This window comes from Natator depressus, chromosome 21, assembly GCF_965152275.1.
Source record: "Natator depressus isolate rNatDep1 chromosome 21, rNatDep2.hap1, whole genome shotgun sequence".
NCBI lineage: Eukaryota > Metazoa > Chordata > Testudines > Cheloniidae > Natator > Natator depressus.
The window spans coordinates 7,086,384-7,113,376 of record NC_134254.1 but is presented as its reverse complement, the minus strand read 5'-3'; the positions used below and the strand labels follow the sequence as shown (position 1 = coordinate 7,113,376).

General features: G+C 41.2%; 1 protein-coding gene across 2 annotated transcripts in view; it reads right to left on the bottom strand.

Moving 5' to 3' along the window:
* Window positions 1-26,993, bottom strand: part of DSTYK (dual serine/threonine and tyrosine protein kinase) — a 59,609-nt gene that overhangs the window by 31,237 nt on the left and 1,379 nt on the right. For both annotated transcript variants that reach the window (XM_074936007.1, XM_074936008.1), the window contains exon 2: window positions 6,563-6,951. In XM_074936007.1, coding sequence (XP_074792108.1) covers window positions 6,563-6,951 — 389 coding nt within the window. The remainder of the gene's footprint in view (window positions 1-6,562; window positions 6,952-26,993) is intronic.

Below are 26,993 nucleotides of genomic sequence, written 5' to 3'. Positions count from 1 at the left end.
TCTAAAGTATTGAACGCATGTGGCAAGTACTGTTTCCTTACATTTTTATTAGGAATTTCCTGTAAGCACCTACTAGTCTCAGACTCCACCTGCATTCAAAGTTAAGGAAATCACCCCACTAAGAGTGAAGCACAAAGCAAGATTGATCTATGATCCAGGGTATAAAAGAAGTTTCCGTCTGCACTAACGCCTCTTTAGTTGTCAAATGGTTTTCCCAGGGATGCACAATATTTCAGAGATCTCAGTTAGAGCCTTTAAGCCCTACTGATTTAGCAAAATTAATAAGTGTTTACTTTCACCATAAATCTGTTTGGTTGCACTGATTATTCCTCTTTGGTCCAGAGGCATTCCTTTGTACAAGTGATCCCCAAGGAGTAGAATAGCCTTGCCAAATGTGAGGGGTTTTGGGGCCATCTACATTATAAATATGCTTAAGAGCAAATATACCTGCCAGCACAGAATTGTGCTCCCAAACCACCATACCCACGTAGAGTCAGATTCCTGGCTCTTCTTTCTGTGAAGCAAGATGTTTATTTCAGCGAGGATATCCTTTAGTAACCCAGAAAAAGGTAGCAAATCCTATCCTAAACACCGAAGTTTCTCAAGCTAAAGGTTAACATGTTAAGACTGCAAAACATGTGCCGACTGCATAATGCTCCAGATCTGCTGTGTTCCTACAGAGCTCTACAGAACCTTCTAGGATGTACTGTCACTTAAGAGCCACTTTGTTCTTTAGATGAGGTCTGTCTCACTTTTCTATAAGTGCCCAGTCCAAACCTGTCTATGTAATTAAGCATCTTGCCTAGATTTTTTTAAAGCCACACAACATCCATTACAAGCAATGGATGTGTCAGCATTTCCACGATCAAGACTGCCTTCTACTGGTAAACATTTTAAGAGACAGAATTAGAGGTTATGACTATTATGAGCAACATCTAAGTCAAATGCAGAACAAGTTCTACTGAATTCAAATGTAGGTCTAGTAAGCAGTGTTCAGAGTCCGTAAGGCAACGCCACAGTCAAGCCCATTCTAATTTTTTTAGAGAATAGCAGAACAATGTTTCTTCAGTGACTCTAGTGAGGGGGAGATGGTGTCACAAACAAAATCCTTGGCACAAAGATCTGTAAGCACCAATCTAGATTCAATACTGTTGGGGGCGGGGGGAGGGGGGGTTTAAAAAAAAGATGAGACTATCAGAAATAGCATAGAGAGCAGCTAGAGCAAGGGTACATCTGCAGCTTGATTTTTCAAAAGCTTTGGGCTCCTTCAGTTCAGTGGGTGTCAACAGGAACTGGGATGCTCAGAACCTCTGGTAAAAAAATAACCGTAGTGTGGACACTTATGCCTTAAAGCGGTGATTCTCAAACTTTTGTACTGGTGACCCCTTTCACATAGCAAGCCTCTGAATGCGACCCCCCCTTATAAATTAACATAAAGGCCATACTGGATGGACCTTTGGTCTGATCCACCCCGTATTCTGTCTGCCGACAGTGGCCAATGCCAGGTGCCCCAGAGGGAATTAACCTAACAGGTAATGATCTAGTGATCTCTCTCCTGCCATCCATCTCCACCCTCTGACAAACAGAGGCTGTATTACAAACATTTAATATATTTAACACCATTATAAATGCTGAAGGCAAAGCGGGGTTTGGGGTGGAGGCTGACAGCTTGCGACCCCCCCCACATAATAACTTCACAACCCCCTCCTCAGGGGCCCCAACCCCCCATTTGAGAACCCCTGCCTTAAAGTCATGATCTCCACCAGCATGCAATTGTTACTAGCAGCTCACTAGCTTTGTGTCTCTAGTCAAAGCAAGCAGGAATTTCTTTGCAAGAGCCATGCTACAGAGGTGCAGATTAGGGGTTATGTCTATTTTAAGTGTTCTTGTAAATCCTCTTATTGCTCTGATAATGTGCCAGCACTACGGTCCATCACCAGCAGGCATTTTACCACTGTGTTACTTACCTCTGCTTGGTGTGGGTCTAGTCTGCTCAACAAGCCCATCAAAGCCAGAACAATGGTGGAAGAATTTCAGAAAGCCTTCAATGTACTCCAGGCAGGACCAGCGACATGGGCTACCACCCAGGGTACCATGGTCAGGGGGGCACCAGGCACAGTGCAGAGATGTGCACTGCCGGTGGGCAGGGGAGCACTCAGAGCAGCGAGTGACAGTGGGGAGCGCTGCACATAGGTGGAGTTTGGAAGGGTAGAGGGGCATTATCCCCCACCTCCCAAACTCATAGAGGAGACGTGGGGGATGCCCAGATTTCTCTCTGCTTCCTCCCTATGAAGGAATGTTTTGGTGAGGAGGGGTGAGCAGTGATGCACTGAGCAGCTGGTGTTACTGCTACCCCCCCCCCCGCCCCGAATGTTCCTCTGTAACCCCCGCCCCCAGGGAGCTGGGAGAGGGAGTGAGCAGCAACACCAGGTGCTTCGCATTTCCAGGTCCGTACCCCCCATGTGGTTGAGGCTCTTTAAAAGAGCTAACAATCATCCAAAGCACAGGGCTCGGTGGTGATGGGGGACTTCAACTACTCAGACATCTGTTGGGAAAACAACACAGCAGGACACAGATTATCCAACAAGTTCTTGGAATGTACTGGAGACCATTTATTTCAGAAAGTGGAGAAAGCTGTTCTAGATTTGATTTTGACAAAGAGGAACTGGTTGAGAATTTTGAAAGTGGAAAGCACCTTGGGTGAAAGTGATCATGAAATGATGAGTTCATGATTCTAAGGAATGGTAGGAGGGAGAACAGCAAAATAAACGCAATGGATTTCAAGAGGGCAGACTTTAGCAAACTCAGGGAGTTGGTAGGTAAGCTCCCATGGGGAGCAAGTCTAAGGGGAAAAAACAACTGAAGACAGTTGGCAGTTTTTCAAAGAGACTTTAAGGGCACAAGAGTAAACTATCCCACTGCATAGGACAGATGGGAAGTCTGGCCAGAGACCACCCTGGCTTACCCAGGAGATCTTCAGTGATCTGAAAACCAAAGAGGAGTCCTACAAAAAGTGGAAACTAAACTGGAAAGGCCAAGGCACAAAATGAGATCAAACTAGCTAGCCTGTTACTCAATTTGGAGGGGGGGGAGGGGGAAGAAGAGGAGGAAATTACAACAGAAAATGTGGAAATGCCTATGGACTTTGTTTTGGTTTTCACCAAGAAGGTTGGTGGCGATTATACGTCTAACATAGTGAATGCCAGTGAAAATGAGGTAGGAGAGGCTAAAAATAGGGAAAGAAGAAGTTAAAAATTAGACAAGTTAGATGTTGTCAAATCACTAGGGCCTGATGAAATGCATCCTAGAATACTCCAGGAGCTGACTGAGGAGATGATTCTATGTGGGCACAGAAGAGGTTAGGGGAGAAGGGGGTGCAGGAGGCGAGTGCAGGTCTTAGGGGAGAAGGGGTTATTCATTATTGTTAGTGTATTTTACAAATTTCAGACATACCTCTCAGATTAGATGCCTGTTCACACAAATTTTTATCAGTGACTACCATTTCTCAGCTTCTCTGCGCTAGCACAAGATGGCTCCCTCTCCCCCTCTGTCTGCCTGGGTTCTCTCCCTCCCTTACTTTTTTCTTGTGAGCATGCAAAAACCGATCAGTGGGAGCCAAAGATTTGATCCTGAAACCTTTAATCTGCAAGGAGTCTTTACTCAGACACTTAATCCCACTGAACTCATGAAGCTTGCAGGATCTGTCCCCAGCTCCCACTGTAGCTCAGCAGTTCAGAGTTTTGGAGCAGCACTATATTTGTGTTGCTTTGTCTGCAAACATATTTAAGTTTTGTTGCTGTCACGAGAAATAAAGAACGATTGTATGTTCTACCATACAGTCTTTGTATCCTAAAGTAAAAAAATCACATATGGCAGACTCCTGTTTTTACACACACACACACGTACACGTCGTGAGAGATAAAGCATGATTTTCTTGCTGATTCAGAGACTGACACTGCAGATGTAAAATGTTATTAAAGCTAGAATGCATGGGTTTGCATAGGAGGAATTTCCCTACAAATTAATTCCTAATAAAGTTAATTTCTTCTGAATAAGCACTGGAATCAATTTCTGCAATAATTTATTTATTAGCCTAATAAAATTATTATTTTTGTAAAAACTGTTTAATAACAGTCAATGCAAGTCAAAGTCCAAAATGTATACCCTTTATGCCATGGTTTCTGAACTTTATACATTTTAGCTAACATAGAAAGTTGTTAAGTGGTTGCTAAATTATACAATAATAAGAACAGAACCCTGGTGAAGCAAACACTGTGTTCTGTATTCTGTTTGACTGGTTATAGTCAATGTGTTTTTTAAAGCCTTAATCTCTTGAGACTCCAATTCCAGTTACGGACAGTGGAAATTCCCGTAGTTGACGATGCAGCGTCCATCCTATTTTATTGGAATGTGCAGAAGAGCGTACTTCTCTTTTAGATCACTTAAAATTACAAATACAAAAACAGGTAAAATAAGTCTTTATTGTGTTTGTTTTAAATTATTAACTATGTAACAGACCAGCAAGAGGGAAAGCTGATCTATAAATGATCCTTTCTTATGGCATTATATTAAACCAGCCAGATAGAGCAGATATAAGAGACAAACTCTACAAAGTGGCATCTTTTACAATGTATAGAAAGATCTGTATAGCGTTTTGAATTTTTTTTTTTTTTTAACCCAAATCAAATGTGACAGTGTGATAAATTTCTTGTCACTTAGCGGTTCTCTGGTATGCCATCTTGAGAGCTGGGTGGCTGGAGAGTGCCCAGCCAGTGCTTAGTTTGTGCTGGGGCTCAGCCCCAGCATCTCTTTCAATGCAAATTAAGCACTGGCTGGAGGCAGCGGGGCCTAGTGCGCCATTCTCCCCAAGGCCGGCCCTGACTAGGCCCAGATTTGACACTGACAGAAAGCTATCCCTAGTGAACTGATCCTTATGTACATTGCAACAGTGGGAGACTTTGTTAATGTATTAAATAAATACTCTTAGATGTTTGATCTTCCCTGCTTTTAGTCTCATGAAATTTCATCTTTTAAAAAAGTCTTCAGCCCAAGTTGAGGCAAGCAGTAACCCCCCCACTCCCTCTTCTGCTAGAAGGTCTCCTTACTTTGCCATCCCTTTTCAAGTTAATCCGAGTGGCTGTTTTCATCGTGTCCTAAATATAATCAAAGCCAAACAAAGATCTTTGTCACTTGCATGAGAAATTTGCAAGAGGGTTGTGAGCTGCACCATGCTCAGATGTCCTATATAAAAATTTAACCAAATAAGTAACTAAAGTATTTGAGTTTAACACTAAACACTTTCAAGCTTAACTCCACTGGATATATCACATGATCACATGCCCAACAAATCCAGTATAAAGATGATGACATATTCCAACATGAACACTCATGGCTATTGGAAAAAAAGTTAAACGAAAACCACACTCAATGATCATAGGCTGACTTGGTCTTTAGCTGTAGGCTGGTTTATACAATATATGTGGTGACTTGGAAGTGATGAAAGGCAGCTCCCCACCAGACTTGTTTGTAAGTAGCTCATTGACAGAAAATGCTGACTTATTTTATTGTTCTGTTGATGTACATTGATAATCTTACTGATCTGAGAAACAGATCAGATACAGAGTAGATATAAACTACTGTATCTCCCACTGCAGATATTTGCCAGTCACCACGTTGTGTTCTAGGAATAAGAATATATCGCAACATGGTAAATGCTTTTGAACGTAAGTCCCAGCAAATGAGCCTTTCGTCTTTAAAAGCATGTGTTAAATAATTGTGGAGTCTCAACACTCCCGAGGTAAGACTGCATTATCTTTATCTTACGGATGAGGATATTTCGAGAGGTTACGGGACTTGCCCAAGGTCACAGCACAGCTGTGACAAAACTAGGAACAGATTCTCAGGTCCCTGCTCTAGCCGAACTGGGGGGGGGACGACCACACACACACCTGTGGGTGTTACCACCTAAAAAAGCCTTACCTGGTTTGGCACTCTGTTATAAAACCTGAACCAAGTAAGCGCCAATAGTTCTCAACTCACATTGCTGCCTGGGAGCGGAAGGTACTCAGCCCTTACAGAGCATTAAGTCATTCTGTCCCAACACAGAATTGGGATGTGGAATGCTTTGGCTGTGCCCACAGGGCTGACACGAGTGCTATGCAGCAAGTCATACTTGGAGGAGACACATCTGCTCTCTCAGTCATTCTGGACAGGAGGCAGATTCTGAAGGTATTTGGGACTGCAATCATTCAGGTTTAAAGAAATGCTTAAGGCACATCTGTTTAAATTTGTCTTTTGAGATGGGTAGTAATAAAAAAAGTGATCTATTTGTGGCTAGGGCAATAAACATAGGTATACACATGCACCCTATCAGTTACATCACCACCACACTTCCAGGCTTCTCTGGGGGGGGGGGGGGGGGGGGGGAGATATTGCCTCTTCCAGCTTCCTTCACATTGTTTTACATCTTAACATTTTCACGTGCAATAAAGTTTATCATCTTCTGATAAGACTAAATATGACAAGTACAAGCACCAATAGCATGTGTGCCTCTGATCAGTACCTTTAGTAGCAAGTAAGGCAGCGTCACCTCCAGCTCTGCTATCTGGTGTGCTGGATCCTCACTGTCCCCATGGATTTCCAAGTCCTCCTCTGGTATTGTGTCCCATTGCCCTTGATGGGCTGCCAACATATGCACCAGTTCATACTGCCCAGGCAGCGCCAGACTAATCTGTGTTTGTGTCCCATGTGTAAAACGGATCCGCCGCCTCTTACAGTTCTCCTCACTGCTTATTTTGGTAGTGGGTAGCAGCTTCTCACCCAAAAGCATGTTTAGTAATTGGCATTTGGCATTGCAGTTCTGACCAAGGATTAGAAGGCATGGGTGCCAGTTCACTGTCAGTTGGAGGTACTCCTCTTCATGGCGGGGAAAGGATAAGGAAATCAATTGTCCTAGAATTCAAACAAACAGATTGCATTAGGAATGCTGATTAACATACGCAATAGAATGCGTGCCATACAGTTCTGTATCTATAGTCAGCACAGCATTATCTTCAGAAAGGTGCATGCCCTGTACAAGCAAAGCAGAAACCCAGCCAGACACTCATGTTTAATAACACTAAGTATTTACTTGTCTTAAAATCATAGAATATCAGGGTTGGAAGGGACCTCAGGAGGTCATCTAGTCCAACCCCCTGCTCAAAGCAGGACCAATCCCCAACTAAATCATCCCAGCCAGGGCTTTGTCAAGCCTGACCTTAAAAACTTCTAAGGAAGGAGATTCCACCACCTCCCTAGGTAACGCATTCCAGTGTTTCACCACCCTCCTAGTGAAAAAGTTTTTCCTAAAAGTCTTCTGCATCTTCAAACTAATGTAACCCATTCAGGGCTTGTATTGACCTAATACCAACAGCAGAAGTTCCTAAATTTCATCAAAATGAAATGCAATGGTCTTGTTAGGAAGGATCTCACCACTGTTTCTGTATTTACTAAATCAATTGAACAGAAAGTTAAGTTGGAATTAAGAGGTAACACTTTGACAAGATCCAGGCAAGCCTGGGTTGTGGCTGGGGAGGTGGTTGAATGAATAGCTACAACTATTAGAAATGTCATATGATCTTTGTAATTGTAATTTTGTACTTCTACAAAGTCTCAGGAGAGAAACTAAACAAATCTTAACATCCCTGGGCTAGCCACCCCAATTTTGCAAGCTGGATAATGGTCCTAAGAGGGAAGTCACTTGACCAGAACAACATCCCAGGAGCACTGGCACCTGGTCCCATATTTTAACTGCTAGACCACCACCTCGAGACTTGTACGCAGGTAAAGGTAGAAAGAATTTTACAATATATTCCCTCACCTTGGCCCAGCATGTGAAATTCACAGATCAGCTTATTCTATAGTATCCCTCAAGATGTGTTCTAAACCTCCATAGAAGAGTTCAGAGCAAAGCAACTGGCAGCTTATTACAGCAAGTACTTGAAGAAAAACCAACACCCAGACATCCTTCGTATGAAAGTAAGTTTTTAATCGTCTTTCCTCAGCAAGTTAAAAGCCACCCCTTGCTCTTCCTATTGAGAAGAGAGATGAGGAAACTGGGAAGGTTGACATGATTAAGAGGCACCTACATTTACTGGTGGTAATGTACCATACTGAAGCGTGCTAGAATAGTGCTTCATCTTGGGGCTTCAAAACAAGATGGAGTGACAGAATTAGGAATGCCATTAAGCATTTTGCAAGCGCTTCCCAAGCTGCAATGCCCTGAGCCATGCACCAGGGGGAAAAAAAAAAAAATATCCAACAAGCAATGAATTGGTTGAAGTTCCTCCCAACCCCAGATAAACTAAAACCACCCGACAGTGCGTAACACATCCAAGAGGGTTACAAGAAAGACAGGCTTGCTCACCTTCAAAGCCTAAGCTCATTGACATGAGAAGTGACAGTTTCTGAAGATTCTGGCTGTAACATCAAAGTAGTTACAGGAATGCTACTGTAAAGCTTCCCCCATGGCTAGATATTGATACATTACAAAAACTTGAGGAAATTAAATGCTTTCACACCTGGATAAGACAGGATGCAGTGTAAGAGACCTTGTTCACTGGCTGTCAGAGGTAAATGTTGTATTGTCGTTCGAGTGAGCTGCAGTTAGATTGTCTGAAACAATTAGGGTTTACTTTTACTTTAAATTTTCACTGACTGACTTTTTCCTAATAGATAAAGTGTTGGAGGGGTACATGGGAAGGTCAAGGTCAGGCTGAACAAATAAAAGTCACAAAATAGTTGACCTGGGGAGGGGGAAGAAGGTCCACATTGTCGTTGCAAGTAGCCACATATTGATCCTTATTTCTTCACTCCTCTTACATATGCCTTTTGTTTCAATACTGGAGGTTGAGTGGAGTAAGAATAGTGCCACAAAATGCAAAATTAGTTCATCACTTACGAAAAAATACTGGATTTTAAACACTACATATGATTTAACTTGAACTTTAATCTAATCTAAACTGCTTTATAATCAAAATTACTACAGATTGTCTATTAAATATCTGCATCTCCCACACAGCAGCTGTGATATTTCTTGCTGCCATACCCTCCCTCACCTTCTCATTTGAGAAGTCTGAATTACTTGAATACTTGATCCATTAATCTATACTTTGTCTGCTCCCCCGCTTACACAATAAGGCCAATATGAGATGCTCAGCATAACTGAAGAGTTACTGCTCAGCACTGGTTTTGGCCCTTTTGAATTCCTGGTTTGTACAAGATGATTTTGTCCTATACGGCCTGCCCTATAAACCACATCTTAAGGACCTTTGAGTTACGCTAAATCCAACTACAGAGAAATTCTAGATAGTATAAGAAATTGAAGGGGAAAAAAAAAACTGATATGGGGCCAGATTCTCATTGTGTTCAAAAGAGCTATAGTGATTTAAACTAGCCCAGAATCTGGCCCATGTTTTGAATGAGATTTGAAAAGACTGATATATAGAACGATTCTTCTAGGTAGTGGGATCTGCATAGGTTAAGATTCTTGCACCAACAGTACACACAGAAACAGGGAAGAGATGAGTGCTAGACTGGTGGTCAATAGCAAAGAGCCAAGATCCATGAGATGGGGCGGGGGGGGAGGGGGGGGATGGGATATCCATGCAAGAAGTTTTCAAAACAGAGGCAAATTTAAATCGGATTCTGCAATTAAGGGGGAAGAGACTTCACAGGGATGTGCTTTTTAAAAACTTCAAAAGAAAGCACGAGTTAGGGACAGCAGAAGTAAAAGGCACGAGACTCAGTTTACACCTCAGACTCTGGCATGGAGCCAAGCCAATTATGAAGGTGGAACAGAGTTTCTTCTACTCCACCCCCATCCCATGAATGCATCAAAACAGGACAAGCTACTGATGTCTGTAAAAAGGATAGAGATCCAATTCAATCTAGAGTTAGTCTTAAAATAGAAATTAATGGAATGCACAAGACTTGTTAGGGGTGGAGGAGGAGGAGGAACTTCACCCTGATAAGTAGTGTCGTATGACAAAATGCACCAAGCTCTGGCATCAAACATGGTAAATCGATTTAGAACATAAGTGAATTTGGGGAAGGAACGGCAAAGAAGAAAGCTTTCAAAGCTGAAACAACTTCTTATGATTAAAGAATCTCCAAGTTATTCTGGGTTTGTTCATGTATCTATATATTCACTTTGTGCACCCATAAGGGTACTAGAGAGCTTTCTTTTTTATGAACAATGGAAGGATAGTCCTCACATTACAAGGTAACTTGTGATCACCTGTTTCTAGAAACCTGAGCAGATTCAGAGAGTGAATGCTCATGCTGTTTGAGTGTTATCTTGCCAGCCATCCTGATTCGAGTTCACAGTTAATTCCCAAATGGCCTTATAATTTTCATCTTTCCACTGAAAATGCAAGTGGCTCACAATAGCAGCTTACTAATGAAGCACAATGGTAGTATAAAAAGTCAAATGTATGTTATAAAAACTGTTTCAAATAGTAAGGTCTAACAAATTGCCCCGCGGTTGTATTAATGGCCCATGTAGGAGCATATGCAGTGTGATCCTAAGTTATTGGACAACAGATTCATTCATCTATAGACAAACTCAGCTCAGACCAGCTTTCCTTGATGGAATACCAGAATCTAATGCATTGATAAGAGCTTTGTTTTCATGGCTTTAATTTAATTGCAATTTAAGATAGTCTAGTCACCTGGAAAGACACTGCCTTCTGGGACAGCCAAAGCCACCAGATGGAATGCAGCAGTTTCTATGCAGGTTACATAGTATGTCTTATTGCCCAGTAACAAAAAAAAAAAAAAAAAAAACATACAAGCTACAATAGTTTTACAGTGTCATTTAGTCATTAGTCATTTCAAAAGCGTGACACTGCACTAGCTTACAGCGAAGGCTAGAGAGTTGATTTCTCTGTAGCAAAGCAGGCAACATCCAAGGTCAGAGATAATTAATACTAAGATGAATGGATGACATTTCTTATTCCTTGCAGCACTGTCCAGGAATGTTTTTCAATCTTTGAGCACCAGTAAAGCTAGTGCCGTCACCCTCTACTTGTGGGCCAAGGGCAAAGCCACATTACAATGCACTCTTCCTTATTTTGATCCACATGGTCTTCAGGAAGCTACAAGTGGCCTTCTCAAGAGCAGTCAGACAGGGCATTCCCACTGAAGAAGCTTGAGTAGTCAAATACCATGGCACAGAGTCAGGCAGAGTCCAATTCCTGCATCTTCAGGTCACATTGCAAGATTCCTTTAAGAAGTGAGTGGGAGGAACAGCCATGGATCACCGTAGCAGCACCTTCAATCATTGACAAAAGTCCGATTCCTCTCCTACAGTTTCTTTAGTGTAGTCCAAATACTATAACGATAGGCACCTTAAGCAATTATATAGCATTTTCTCCATCTTTCCAATACTATACAATCCATCCTTATCTGATGAATGGGATAACCATCCCCATTAGGAAACAGAGGTATAGAAAGTTTAGGCGACTTCCCCAAAGCTACAGAGCATGTCAATTGCTAAGCCAGGATTCAGATTCCTGCCTTGGGGCCTCGTGGTCAACGTCACTACACTAGTCAAACGAAATACAGACTTGGTGTTCGTACTTTGTTTGACCTTTTTGACTTTTTCCCCCATTCAATCTACTCTAGGTTAGAGGAAAGGCCTTAAATTAGATTGAAACAAGTCCAGTGTTACAGATGGATTTAACTGTCCAGCCAGCAAGAGCTAACAAGGCCAGACTTAGGAGGGGAAAGGGGGCGGGGGGAGACTCAGTAAAAAAAAACAAACAAACAAAAAAAAAAACAACACACCTTTATCCATCATACTATTATGCTCAAAAACAGTTGTTTGGCATATATTCCTGCTACAATCTTGCCTAACTATTGCTTGGGAATATACGTTCTAAACTACTGCATTTCTGTGTCCAAGTACAGGGCCTTGTTTTTTATTTTAATTTCATTTCAGCCTTTTTGTCCAAGAGGAGCACCCAATTGAATCTGCTTCCATTCAAAGATGTTGCATATAATATACATGATATTGTTCAAAATGCTGAAGTGCACTGGATTTCAGATTTGGCTTGAGAGTTACTACAAATATCTAGGTCAAATGAACATGTTATTGTAGAAGTTTTATGGACCAAATCTCTCATATGCTACTTTATTAACAAAAGGACAGAAAACCCTTTTACAAACGGAACCTCTGAGGTCATATGGCAGTTATACAACATTTCACAAGAGCACTGAAACTTTGGGAAGAAGAAAAAAAAACAAAAACAAAACACACTCTGCTGATTCTTCCAGAAGTTTATGGAGTCCTGATTATTTGCTTGACTAGACATTTAAAGGAGTAAGTATGCTTTTGTCTTAATCCAACACTTGCCAGTAAGATAACCTGGATCCCGAGATACAGCATGAAATGGAGTCCCACCACCATGCTACAGACCTGCCCTTTCGTCCTGGAGTAGCCATGGTAGAGCCCCTGCCACGTTCACCCGCACCCAAGAGGCTGGGGCAGCAGCATGGCAGACCTTTCTGCCCTCACTCCCACTGTCAACAAGCGTCCTCTGCCCCTAAAAGGCAGGGCTGGGACACTCAACACTTAAGCCAGCAGTCAGGATGGAGTGGCCAGACTCACCACACTCCTCTCCTCCCACAGCGTACATCTACACAGCAAAAACTTGTGGCAGCAAGTCTCGGAGCCCAGGTCAACTGACTCAGATTCACATTACAGAGCTAAAAATAGTAGTGTAGACATGTCTGGGCTCAGACTGGAGCTTGGGCTCTGAAACCCAGACAGGTATCTTCGTCTACGCTCTACTCTAAACCCAGACATCTACACTGCTTTTAAGCCCTGTAGCATGAGCAGAGTCAGCTGACCCAGGCTCAGACTCAGTGCAACGGTTCTTTATTTTGTGGTGTAGGTGTACCCACAGCCTCACTTGATGGGGTAGTGGTAGTGTACCCCCCCCCCGTACCCCGAGGACCACTGCATATTGGTAACCCCATAATGAGATGAATGGGACCGTTTACTACACTCAGAACTATGGTCTCAGGCAGACATCCCTGAATCAGTTACACTTAAGTCACATTTTCAAGTTTTTTTTCATAGCCATGAGGGCTAGAAACTTGCTGTTTTACATGGATGCCAAGATTCTCGTGTAACCACAAGACTTCAGGAGCAGCAGCAGCCAACACCTAGACATGGGCCTGTCTAGTGCCTATTCCTCAATTAAAAAAAAAAAAAAAAAAAGGCAGCGTAAAGCCAGTGCAGAGCATAGAACAAAGAGCCCTACCAAAAGTTGCCAATATTTCTACAAACCTACCAGATATTTTCTTCCCTTCTACATCTCCATTTCTCTCCTGTTCAACTCTAAAGCATGCTGGGATATGCTTTCTATAACACTCCATACAGGATGATGCTCTATATTGAATAAAATCCTTACAAACAGGAAAGTTTGGAGGAAAGTCACTACCTATTTTGGTCAAGTTTCTCTCAGACTTCTGTTGCCAAAGTCAGTTTAAAGATTAAAAAAAAAACAAAAAACAAAAAACCCTATCTGCACTAGTCACACAGGCTGATGACTATAAACCATCCACATTTTGCAAGTGTTAAGGAATGCCAATGGGGTTTGCATTTACCACTGGCAAGAGGAGTGTAACATCTCCAGCATACTGCTGGATTAAAGATGGGGGAAGGGAGAACTCCACCTATCACTGTGCCTCTCTGCACTTAACCAAAATTAACCCTCCAGCATCAAGGAAGTCTTCTGGAGAAGAGAGAAGTAGAAGGCATAAAACCACCTTTTCAAGTAGCTCTTTATGTAATATTTTTGATTTGCGCCTGAGACTTTAAAAACTCATATGCTTAGATTTAGACCCCTAAACAAAAAAGTCTCAATCGCCATGCAAGCCATTAAGCCACACAACCCCCTTGTCACTTACATCAAGTACCACTGTTGTACAGGTGGCTAGACTGCAACCTTGGGCTAAACCCTCAAGGCCAAAAATAAAACTCAAGCGGGCAGATTCCAAACCTGCTGCTCTATGGCACCTAACCCAAACTTGTCCTCTTAATCTCATCAAGTATTTGTAATTAGAAACAGTTGTCACAAGACTGAATTGAAGGGGGGAGGGGGATGTCATTTTCTGTGCTAGAACTAGCTTGACCTCCCAGTGACAGTTTAATACAAAGACAGCATGCTTAGTTCCCTCTCATAATTCTCTAGCAACTGTCCCCAACAAAGAAGTGGTGGAAGGCGCCCTAGGCCAGAAGGGAGAATTGCTACAATGCAGTGTTTGTAATGGGTTGTAGGGACAGAAAAGAAAATTCTCTAGCTCTAAGATAAGCATGGACAACCTCACTGTCCACAAATAAAATGGACATCATAAAAGTTCAGGACAAGAGCCTTACACCTACAGTGAGTGTGTGAAAGACGTGCACAAAAAAGGTAGAATTTAATTCATGCCTTGCTAGCAATTTCCTACTACAACATAGAACTTGATGTGGAAGTGCAGAATCTGGGGGCCTTAATCCACTGCTGATGTCGATTAAGTGAGACATCACAATCAGGAGAGGAGAGTTTCAGGAAAGGGTACAGCAAAACTATTTATTTTTTCTTGTTGGTCGGCTCACATAATTTACATTCCTGCAGATACAGAGCAGCTAAAATTCAAGGCGAGCGTTCAATTCAAGTCTTGAGTTTAGAGCGCTTTGTTTTGGTAAGATTTCATTGCTACAACACAGGCCCAACATCAAAACAGAAAAGACTTCCACAAACCATTTTTCCAGTTAATCAATTCCCTTACCTGAATCTAGATTTCTTAGCAGATGGCATCAGTGAAATACTGATATGCAAAATAAATTTGTTTACTTGATGGTAGCAAAATGCATGATGTTGTCAAGCTGCAAGAGGATATGTTCCTGAACAAGTGAAATGCCAATGCTACACATGAACTGATCAGGTTTTCTAGATAAGCTTTGTGTAATTTTAAACTCAGTGGATAGATTTTTAAAATGTTTACATTAGTATTGCAAAAGCCTTGTCAGAGTCTAAGTAGTTTTCCATATGAGCAGGCGGATGCTGTCCAGCCCCTTATCCAACTGTAATTTATCCAGCCCTGAGAAGTAGGCAGCCTTGCAATTAAATTTTGCTCTAGCAGCCAGCAAAGAATCTTATTTGCATACCATCTAATATACATTTAGAGAGTAACAGGGAAGCAGCCACAGAAGTGACCCAATATTGCCAGCGGGGAGAAAAGGCTTGTTCACTTAACATCTGCTACTTTTCAGTCTGCAAGTTTGAGGCATTTGTGTGGCACCATCCACCACCACTTTACAAGTGTCATACACTGTTATTTTACACATTATAGTAAAAGCAGCGGTTCTCAAACTGTGGGTCAGGACCTCAAAGTGGGTCACAACCCCATTTTAATGGGGTCGCCAGGGCTGGCTTAGACTTGCTGGGGTCCAGGGCCAAAGCCTGAGCCCCACCATCCGAGGCTGAAGCTTGAGGGTTTCAGGCCTGCATGTTGGGACTCAGGTTACAGGCCCCCCTGCCTGGGGCTGAAGCCCTAGGACTTGAGCTTTGTCCCACTGCCCCCCAACCCCCCGGTCAGTGGGGCTTGGGCTTTGGTTCCCCCCCCACCCCCCGGGTCGTGTAGTAATTTTTATCGTCAGAAGGGGGTCGAAGTTTGAGAACCCCTTGTAAAAGCAACTGCCCTACAATGACCCACTTTAAAAAGAAAAGTTTGTTCTGACAAACAGCTTGCAGCACAAGATCGGTACAGAAGAGACGTTTGCATCCTGGATGTCAGATATTCTTCCCTAAAATTACCTTTGCTTCCATTCTGTCATTTGTGGTGTGCGTTGTGATACAAGACAACCTAGAAGCAGGAAGTTTAACAGCTGCCTGGTATCTGTGGTTAAAACCTCTGCCACTATAATCAGTCTGAAGAGGACATTTAAGAGAAACGCAGAGCTGGGATATCCAGTTCATCTACACAAAAGATCACAGAGCAAGGGCTGTTTCTCTTAATTATATATTCATGTACAAAAATAAAAACCCTTCTCAGGACTTCTCTTGCATCAATACCGCATTTTACTGTAGGAACGTTACAGAATTGCTGCTCATAGAAAAAACATGGAGAACAAGCCAGATTGGGTCCAAAATGCTGTTCTTTAGGGAAAATAGAGTGCCATATTTATGAACAACAAGTGATGCTTAATTGTCTGATTTGTATTTTAGGTTGTGCTGGATGTAATCTTAACTGTCAAATTAACTTGGTTTTTCCAATAGCTCACAGAAGCAGATCATAAATCACACCTACATCTTATCCGGTAAGCTCTTATAAGTCTAGTAGCAAAAGTTTGTCAATACCTGGTTGGTAAACATCAAAGGAAGAAACAAAATGCTGCAGAAATAATGCCATCTATTTTGTCACTACCGCCCTGTCGAAAATGAACCGGTACCCTATGCCAAGTGGTTGCTGTGCAGCCAGACAGAGCATCGTGGACTTAACTTGTAGGTCCTGACCACTGGGAAACTACAGAACCCAATTTTTGGAAGAGCCGGGAGCATTGCCCAGGTATCCTGGTCCAACTCTAACTTGAGTAGTTGTTTGCTCACCTAATAATTCCCTTTTGAGTTTCCATTGGATATGGATTTCTTCTACTTCCTGCCCTAAGTTACTATAGAGTGGTAGTGTTTAAACAGCTGTTGTATCCCCAAGGGTCTGCACTTCAGTGTCAGGTCAAGTGATTCCTGTAAGTATCACATACAAAAGTTATGGAGTACTTGTGGCACCTTAGAGACTAATCAATTTATTTGAGCATAAGCTCAACATAACAAAAGTTATGCAGCATTAAGGACACTAGGTAACATGCGTCTTGATAAGGCTCAGGAATTAGGTTTAGTTTCAGAGACACACTTCTCACAAGACTCAATGCGTTTCATAACATTTTCACCTACAAGAGACTAAGCACACCCCAATACTTTGGGAGAGCATTGAGAAATGATGTGATGCTAATGTTCCAGAGCTTTTAATTGTTCATCCTTCAATTGATAATCAGATCAGCAATGCAACACCACCATGAATACCACATGCCAATACTTGAGCAGCAAGTTCGTTTCATAAATGGAAGAGCCTTGATCATATGCCTGGTGGACATATGAAGTACGACTAGTTAAAAAGAAAGAGAGCGGGCTTTGAACACACTAGAAGTTTTAATAGGGTGACCTAAGGAAGTTTCCATACATCAAATTGAATCAGACATGCGTATAATAGTCTTAGGCCTTGTCAACACTACTGGGGTAAGTCAACCTAAATTATGCTACTCCAGCTACGTGAATAAAGTAGCCGGAGTCGACATAGCTTAGATCGACTTACTGTGTTGTCTATACCATGCTGTGTTGACAGGAGAAACTCTCCCGTCGACTTCGGTACGCCACCGGAACAAGAGGAGTAAGGTGAGTCAACCTGACTGCAGAGCGCTCCCTATTTAGCGAGTCTTCACTAGACCCGATAAAAATCGAGCTTCCATCTCCGCGAAGCGTAAACATGGCCTTAGACTACACGTTTCACAGGCTGCACTTTCAGGAAAGTACATTGTCTCACTGAAAGCACAGGAAGAAAATCCACTATGTGGGATTCAGACCATTTCAAAACTACTTATAAAAATGGCCCTTTCTATGCACAGTCTGGACCATCACCCCCCTAGATATATGTACAAGATTCCCCTTGACTTCAACAATTACAAATACACTTTCCCCCGGTTCCTTGATGCTTTTGTAAGCATACACAGCATTTAATACAATCTTTTCCATAGGAAAACTGCGTTATCAACACCATCTAAAAGGTCTTCAGTAGAATCTCTAAAAAGCCACCATAGACCAGATGGCCAGTTTATGTGTTGTTTTGTAACAGGTTTGCTATGAAGGGAACCTGCTTAAACCAACAGCTATTGTGTTCAGCACCTCAAATCCTGAGGAAACAATGAGTCCTCTGATATTGGGAAATATTTCCCAATACTACTAACTTAAATCTGTTAACATTTGACAAAGAGGGCTATTATTTTAGCCTACATTACAATAGCTATCCATTAATCTAATTTTACTAACATCATTCAGATTAGGGGCAGCACACTTTGTTAATTAGGTATTAAGTGTCTAAGCAAAAACAAAAAGCTGTGAGGTTTACCAGTCCATAATTCAGATCATCAAGTGTACAACAGCAACGCTCAATAAGTCTTACTTTTATTAAGAAAAAACTTTCCACCATAAAAGTGAGGCTCACAATATGAACATCTTCCACCTTTGACGTGTCCCCGACTCCCCAAACAAAGATTTGACCCTGAAAATGGAAGAGTGCTCAAAACTCCATTAGGGACTTAGCTATTGGTACTGATTTTACCCAGATGGCCCTCAGTGATGGGTAGCAGTATAAAACCCTCAGATATTGAGAAATGATTCATTTCTTCTATTGAAAAACTTGAAGCTGCATCTTGAATACCAAAAAAGGCTAATTTTGTGGTTTATGCCTTTCCAGAATTCATACCCACATCAGACTAGCCTCAGCACTAACTGCACTGAAAATTTCAGCCAACTCTGGGTAGCAGCTTACAAAACATTGGGTTTGAAAGTTCTGAGACAAAGCAAGAAGTGAATCATATCTTAGCATACTTACAGACCTACTGCACCTTAGATTGGAATGCAAGCTTGTTCCACCAAGACCTAGCATGAACATATCAAACTCAAACACCGCACACAAAGTCATCACTGCAGCTGTAACACTCAATACAGCAGGACCTTGTGAAGACATGTTCAAACAAACAATTTGTAAGGATTCTTCCAGACTTTCCTTGACTAGTGTGGAAAGCTATCACAAGTATATGTATGCTCTTGCACACTCACCCCCACACCTCTCACCAAGACATCAATAAGGTTAGAATACAGCAGCCTAAAGAAGATGAATTACTGAGTGGATCAGAACATGCCTGGTGCTACAAGCTTGTATATTCTCATCCTTCTTCCTGCACATAACATCTATCAGTGACCAGCATCCATTCAACAAGTTAATTTGTTATAGTCAGTGTAAGTGATTGAGCCAGTGAATTAAATCAAACTACCATAACACAAAAAGAAAAGGAGCACTTGTGGCACCTTAGAGACTAACCAATTTATTTGAGCATAAGCTTTCGTGAACTACAGCTCACTTCATCGGATGCATTTGTTAGTCTCTAGTCTCTAAGGTGCCACAAGTACTCCTTTTCTTTTTGCGAACACAGATTAACACGGCTGCTACTCTGAAACCTACCATAATACAGTGTCAACTCTTGACTAGAGTATGCATGCTCAGAGCAAACTTGGAACTTACACCATAGACAAAAGACATCCATAGCACATGTGATACCAGTCTATCATCAGGGGCTTAATTATGAAGGTGGTTTCTGTGCTGTGCCTACACTGGACTGAGATAGCAAAACAATTCAAACAAACCTCTAAACAGTAAACTCATTAAGGACTGTCCTTCTATAAATATAAAAAAGGTTTGGAAAGATTACATTTTTATCAGTAATGGTTGGTAAACGTTGATTTCACTGTACACACATGAAAAAATATTTCTATCAATAATAACTGAAATTTACAAACAGGCAAAGTAAGAAAAATGCTGTTTGAGAACTTAAAGTTGAGGAAATTTACTTTATATATTTTGACATGTGACATTGCAGACATTGAGATTTAAAAAGTCAATCACTGTTGTCTCACACAATTTCCCGCAAGTGTGAAAATTCACATCAATAAAAATAGGGGAAAAAACACACAAAATTATGGGTTTTAAACAACTGAAAATTTAAATTGATAAAAATAAAAATGCTTAAAATAAAAAATAGTATCGGTCAAAATTATAAAAAAAATTAAAATTGCATTCACCAAGCTGAAATATAAACTGCACCAGACAGTACTATTTTTGCCATACCAAGAGACTGAAAGATACTTGGGGCAAAAAAATCAAAGGGAAGGTTCACACAGCACTCAGAGGACACAGATGCAGTTGGTCAGCATAGAAAGGTTCAGGATGATGGGGGAATCTGAAACCCCAATTTCCGTAATAAGTCACTGGTATGTCAGATAATCTTTAAAGCTATTTACTAGGAAACGAGTGAACCAAATCCAGAGTACTGCAGATGATGAAGTGCGCTTACGGCAAAAGCAATTATGCTGATTTTACTGGGGGAATTTACACCACATCAGTTGATGTTATAGGACAAACTTCAAATAAGTACCCATAGGGAAGCTTCCAAACACGTGGGTCCTATTTAGCTTTTTGATGAAAATAGCCGATTCAGGACCAAGAGTGTCTCACCAAAATGGATTTTATAACTCAGAGTCACAACTACTTGGCAAAACAAGTCTAGTTTGCTGAGGGCATTTCTTCACAGATTACAAATCAACTCACACATGCACCCATCCACTTAAAAAAAAAAAAAAAGAAAAAGAAAGAGAAAAAAGAGCTAGAGTTTCTGCTACACACTGTACTTGCACTGGCTTCTTTGACATTCACTTAGAGATCGTTAGTGCATAAATGGGGCAGAATTTCACCTTCACTCTTGCAGTTATCCATTTCTATGCAAAGCCAAGTTGTGCACTACCTATGGCTCATCTCATTTCGGAATACAACTGTATTCCCTATACTGCCAGTTTTGGTTTTATCAATCAAGCAATACAGAATTTTTAAAAAACACCTTCTCTATATTCTAGGCACCCAAGACAGAAGTTAAAAGTATAAGTGAAATCATTAAGAAAATATCAGTTCCACAGCCAACCATATGAGGCCAACACACCTCAGCAATAAAAGGTAAAACAGCGCTTACTGAAATCTACAGAATAGCTAGTCGGTATCTGTCTGGTGGCCTGCAGCTTGGAAAAATTCAAACACTTGAAGCCACACTCCTTAAAGTTCCTGAAGCATCCCAAAGTACGTTTAAGGTACCAACCTCCAGCATCAGAGAAACTAGCTGAAGAAGAAATCATTCAGATTTAAGTGAACAAGGTCCACCTGAAGCGACTTCACTTTCTCCACCAACAGAATCTCTCCTCCTGCTCCAGAATCCAAGGAGAAGAGACCCTGGGTCTGTAAGTGCCATTGCAACTGAGAGATTCTCACTCATGGGCCACCTAAAAATGTATGGTACCATGAGAGCCTTTGAATCGGCAACTCAAGACTAAAATTATATGACAAGATTTACTGGAGAAAGGATATTCCTTGTGGTTAGTATTGCTCATTTGCCATGCCCAAAGCAGCAGTTGTGCCCCATTTAAAACTATTTTACTACCACTAAGTTTACAGCAGCACTCAGAAACCCTGACCAAAGCCAGCGGCTCATTTGCTAGGCAGAGGTAAGGATGATCCCTGTCTGAAGGATTCACAATCTATTAACCAAAGAACTGGCTGTACAGCAAAGATGAAATCTAAGGTCACTCACAAATTTGGTTTGGGGGCACCAGAGGGGAAAGCACTGCAGTCAGTCACCCAAGTTACATTTTAATGGAGGCAGTAAGCTATGGGAAACTGATAACTACACTACTGACCTTGAAAGAGTTATAGAAGCTAAAGTTACAGTGTGCATGGGTGTAAGTTTCCTCCTATCACGAGCGGTGGAAAGCTTCCTAAAAGTGGGGGGAGGTCACCAGTGCCCAAACGATGGCCCCCCCATGGCACCCCTTCCCTCAAGGCTCCCCCATCTTTCCCCCCCCCCCATATCTACCATTCACCCTTATGGCCAGTAAAAGTGGTGGGGCCATGGCCCCATGAACCCACATTCTGGCACCCCGTCTCCTATGCTATACAAAGGATAGCACATTTTGAACACAGCAGCACTATGGAGTTGAAGAGTTCCAGTAAGGGGCATTTCTGCCCTGTATAGATCAAGTGCACCCCTTTGATCTATTACATAATTTAGAATACAAGTACATGGATTGAAAGTGTCTGTGAAGTGCCCTTACCCCCGCAAAATCATTTTGTGGATGTCTTTAAAAAAAAAAAAAAACAGACCACACATACATATATATTTACACACACACACACACACTTTGCTAATCAACATGCCAAAGCAGACTCTTATAAGAACAGCTATGACTATACTGATAACATGGCCACTGTCTTCATGGTATGTGGAGCTGGGCCCTGTCTATACCTTATCTTGAACCCTGTAAGCCACAGCAGCATTTCTCTCATCTATTTGAACAGGATCTGTCAAAGCAGTATTGAGCCAGAGTAGTGCCAAGTACCACCCAGCAAGTAGTCTAATAGCCTTTTAAAACTAGTCTCAGTGTTAGGAATCTTGTTTTCATATCTTTGCCATCTCTAAGCACAATGGGGTCCTCAATCCTTTGGGGATTGCTGCAATACAAATAAAGCAAGTGGTTATTTTAAGCATGATGTGTAACCTTGTTAGATGAACAGGAAGCAAAAACAGGTCATAAAAAAGCCATGACAAGCATTCTGTGGTTGCTGTTTAAGAACACTTTCAAAAGAGTAATGATCAATAGTTGTATATACAGCATTGTACAAAGTCAAGTGTAAAACTGCTACGCTTGATGTTCTGTTGTCAGTTCTGAAGCACTGCTACAGCGGATCAAACTAACCTCTGGGTTCATCTCTAGATGCCTATATTCCAAAAAAAAGGAAAATAACTGAACTTCACAATAGGGTCCAAAGTAAAACAGCCAAAACATTAAGAAACCCAGGCTAAACAATTTTAGGTTTCAGAATGATATACCTTTCAAATAAACTGCTGGCAGAGCTTGAAGAGAACAAAACTGTGTTTATTGGAGGACCAGATGTAAAAGACCAGGAGAGTGAGCTAATCACCTCAAGGTAAGGATATGGACATTGGGCAGCATGGCAGTTTCCAAGTCTGTTCTCCAAAACCGTGTCTGAGGATCTCCCTTCCTTTCCACACCAGTCCCATCTCAAACTTTCCCCAGCTCTCATGGTATGGTAGGGTCTTGTTTCAGAAGACTTCATAAGGATGCTAGGTCTAGAGTAAGGGAAACAGTTTCTCAAACAGTAAAAGGGATTGTTAGTACCTATTTACGAGTGCATCCCTGGTTACTTTATTTAATTAAGCAAAGTATGCAGCCAAGTACCTCTCCCATGAATGCATCTTTTTGCAAAGTATGGTGTTTTCTTTGCTATTTATTTTGTTTAAATTACCGCTGAGATACAAAATAAAATCAGGGTAACTATTGTTGCTATCCTACCACATATGCCAACCATGCTATGTTCAAGACCACAGCATTCCTTATTTAAGAGCCACATATGTTCATTCCATTTACTCACCTTGACTACAACATCAATTCAGATTAGCCGTCCATCCCACAATTCAATTAGATCACATTCCATTCCATGCAGCACCTACAGATGTCACCTTTTCATCTTTGCAGATACTCTAAACACTACTGGTACCACAGCTCTCAATTCCCGATTACTGCATGGTTTCTCTTCGGTACCAATTTTAACACTGAGTTACGTAAGGCATCTTCTCTTCAGATTCCATTTGTATTTTGCAATTTGTTAATCACTGTTCAGTGCAGTAGACACAGGATTCAGTTTCGTAAGGTGCACGTTACATAAGAGATATCTTAATTGATCTCTTTTTATCAGATGGAGCAAACAGCTTGCCCCATCACCACTGCCAAAAGGGGACCAGTTTTCAACTAGAGTTATGGCAACCCTAAACAACCCTTACTCAATTGTCTGGTGGGTTTTATTTTGCCATTTCTTTACATACGAGAGTAGAACCTGGTAGCATCGATAAACCCCTGATCAGAACCCCTGGGAGATTCCATTATGTAAAGTCTCAATATGAAACATGACGGCTAGGGAAGACAAAGAGGAACAGCCAGAGTTTTGTACAAGAAGCAGCTTTAACACTGAAGTAGGCTAATGAGAAGCCTCTCTTTAGAAACATTTTTCATTATTATAAAACCACAGTAGAAATTTCTTGATACATGTGTATCTGTGACAATGTCTTGTTTTTAAACCCAAGACACACAAACAGTGATGCTACAAAGGTGTTCTCCCTTTAACAGTAACTAGCATAATCCCCAAGCTTCCATCCTCTGAAGTTAATTTTGCTTGTATTGCTGACAAAGAAATTACAGTAGTTGTCTTAGTGCTTGATGCACACTGGGTAGAGGAGACCCATCCTTTCAATCTGTGATCATTCATTTGTCCATTACCAACAGCTTTTAGCTGTCACCCTCCTAATCACCAGATGTGTTAAGATTTGTTTTAAAAGTCTTTCAAATACAACATGAAAGACAGGACTCTCAGGTCCCACAACCAGCTAACTATTATTTTAACCTCCTTTTTCAATAAAGCCAGAATGGCTGCGATTCGGCTTACCAGATGCATTTGATATTCATACAGAACAAAGTGAAGGCAAGCTAACTTTTAGATAGCTTGTTTCCCAGTGGCTTATTTGGGGCCAGGTATTTCTATAATGTTATTTTAGAACATTAGCTGCCATGATTGAAAACAAGCTAGGGATAGGTTTGTTATTTTTTATTATTTTAATAGACCTCTTTGGATATCATCACCTTTTGAATTTAGAAAGTAAACTAGAAGTGTAGCATTTCAGGAAGTCTATCTCAACCTGGACAATAAAGACACTAGTATGTTTTACTTCCCAATTCACATGCACTGTACAGAATGCTACAGCATTGAAGACGCAAACTCTGCAAGGCGAGTGCTTTCCTGAAAAATCAATAGGAGCTGTGCTCCTTGATTCCTAAGGCACTCTTAAAGTCTCTCCCCTCTGTTACAATTAGGTTCTACAAAACACGAGTTCGGGCACTAAGATAATAACTTTGTCTTTTAAATATTTTAACCAGAAGAAAGCAGCCCCAAAATCTCACACAGTTATATCAGCTTTAGACACCCATCCAGGAAACACTTAAGCACATGAAATAACATTATGCAAGCAAGTAGTTCCATTCTACCAAGTTGATTACTCACATGCTGAGGTAACATGCAGGACCATGACCTTAGCATGCATGCAGCAGATGCTCATGTCTTGTCATAACTTAAGACATTCTTATATCTACAATGGCAGGATGTTACACAGCCACTGAACAAACTGCAGTTCTGGACCAGTCATTGACACTATGTACATGGCCACAGTAACCTGCCCAGTGACTGCTTAACAGTCTGCTCAGGCCTTCTTTGCCACCTTGATATCTAAAGGTCACGTGATCGGACATTCAAAACTAGGTAGTCACGCAAGGGCTCATGTTGGAACACCAATGAAAAACAAGTTTCAGAGTAACAGCCGTGTTAGTCTGTATTCACAAAAAGAAAAGGAGTACTTGTGGCACCTTAGAGACTAACCAATTTATTTGAGCATAAGCTTTCGTGAGCTACAGCTCACTTCATCGGATGCATACTGTGGAAAATACAGATGTTCTTATACATACAAACCACGAAAAAAAATGGGTGTTTACCACTACAAAAGGTTTTCTCTCCCCCCACCCCAGTCTCCTGCTGGCAATAGCTTATCTGAAGTGATCACTCTCCTTACAATGTGTATGATAATCAAGTTGGGCCATTTCCAGCACAAATCCAGGGTCCCCCCTCCCTTTTTTTTTTCCCCTCTCCACACACACAAACCCACTCTCCTGTTGGTAATAGCTTATCTAAAGTGATCACTCTCCTTACAATGCGTATGATAATCAAGGTGAGCCATTTCCAGCACAAATCCAGGGTTTAACAAGAACGTCTGGGGGGGGAAGAAACAAGGGAAAATAGAGACTGGGAGTGGCTAAGTCATTATGCAAGGTAACCTATTTCCCCTTGTTTTTTCCTACCCCCCCCCCATCCTTGTTAAGCCCTGGATTTGTGCTGGAAATGGCCCACCTTGATTATCATACACATTGTAAGGAGAGTGATCACTTCAGATAAGCTATTACCAGCAGGAGAGTGGGGTGGGGGGAGAGAAAACCTTTTGTAGTGAAAGAAATACTTGTAAAAAGAAAAGGAGTACTTGTGGCACCTTAGAGACTAACCAATTTATTTGAGCATGAGCTTTTGTGAGCTACAGCTCACTTTATTGGATTCATCTGATGAAGTGAGCTGTAGCTCACGAAAGCTTATGCTCAAATAAATTGGTTAGTCTCTAAGGTGCCACAAGTACTCCTTTTCTTTTTACTGAAAAAAAGAAACAATGTAAAATTTCAAATAACCTAACAGTTTAAAGGGGTGAAGACAGGTACAGTTTATGCCCTAAACTGAGAGGTTTTTAAACAAGTTTAACACCCAAAAGGAAAAAGTTTACATTATAGAAGTCAAAAATATCACTGCAGACAGTTTCATTTGTATTTAAACATTTCTCCTCCAATGTTTGCAAGCCAAGTGTTTTCAGTATTGTGACAATGCACAAATCACATCAAAGCTGGCTAAAACCAGAAGTGAAACTGATTGGTTTGTTTCCTATTGCCTCGGAAACTAAAAACAAAAACCACAAAAAATAGAATGTAAACAAAAAGCATCAGTGGTAAGAATTAGGTTGGATTTTTAGAGTAGCCCTTTCAGTCTCAGGTGTTCTATATAGAACACTTTATTTGGAGTGTGACAGATTTTAAGTCTCACAAGAACAACAGATTTTTATATCAGGATGTTTAACAGTTGGGGCACAAGGCCTATTGAGCAAAAAGCTAATAAAGAAAAACTTCATGTACACTTCAGGAATTACTTCTGAGTGCATGGAAAGCTTTATAAAGCTGTTAATTGCAGTAGGTCCTTCTCATAAAAGATATTCCCTGGAAGCTGAACTTCTACATATCATAAAAACAATGAGAAATCCTTGTGATACCTTAGAGGCTAACAAATCCCACGAAAGCTTATACCCAAATAAATTTGTTAGTCTCTAAGGTGCCACAAGGACTCCTCATAGTTTTTATCAGTAAAAACAAACACAG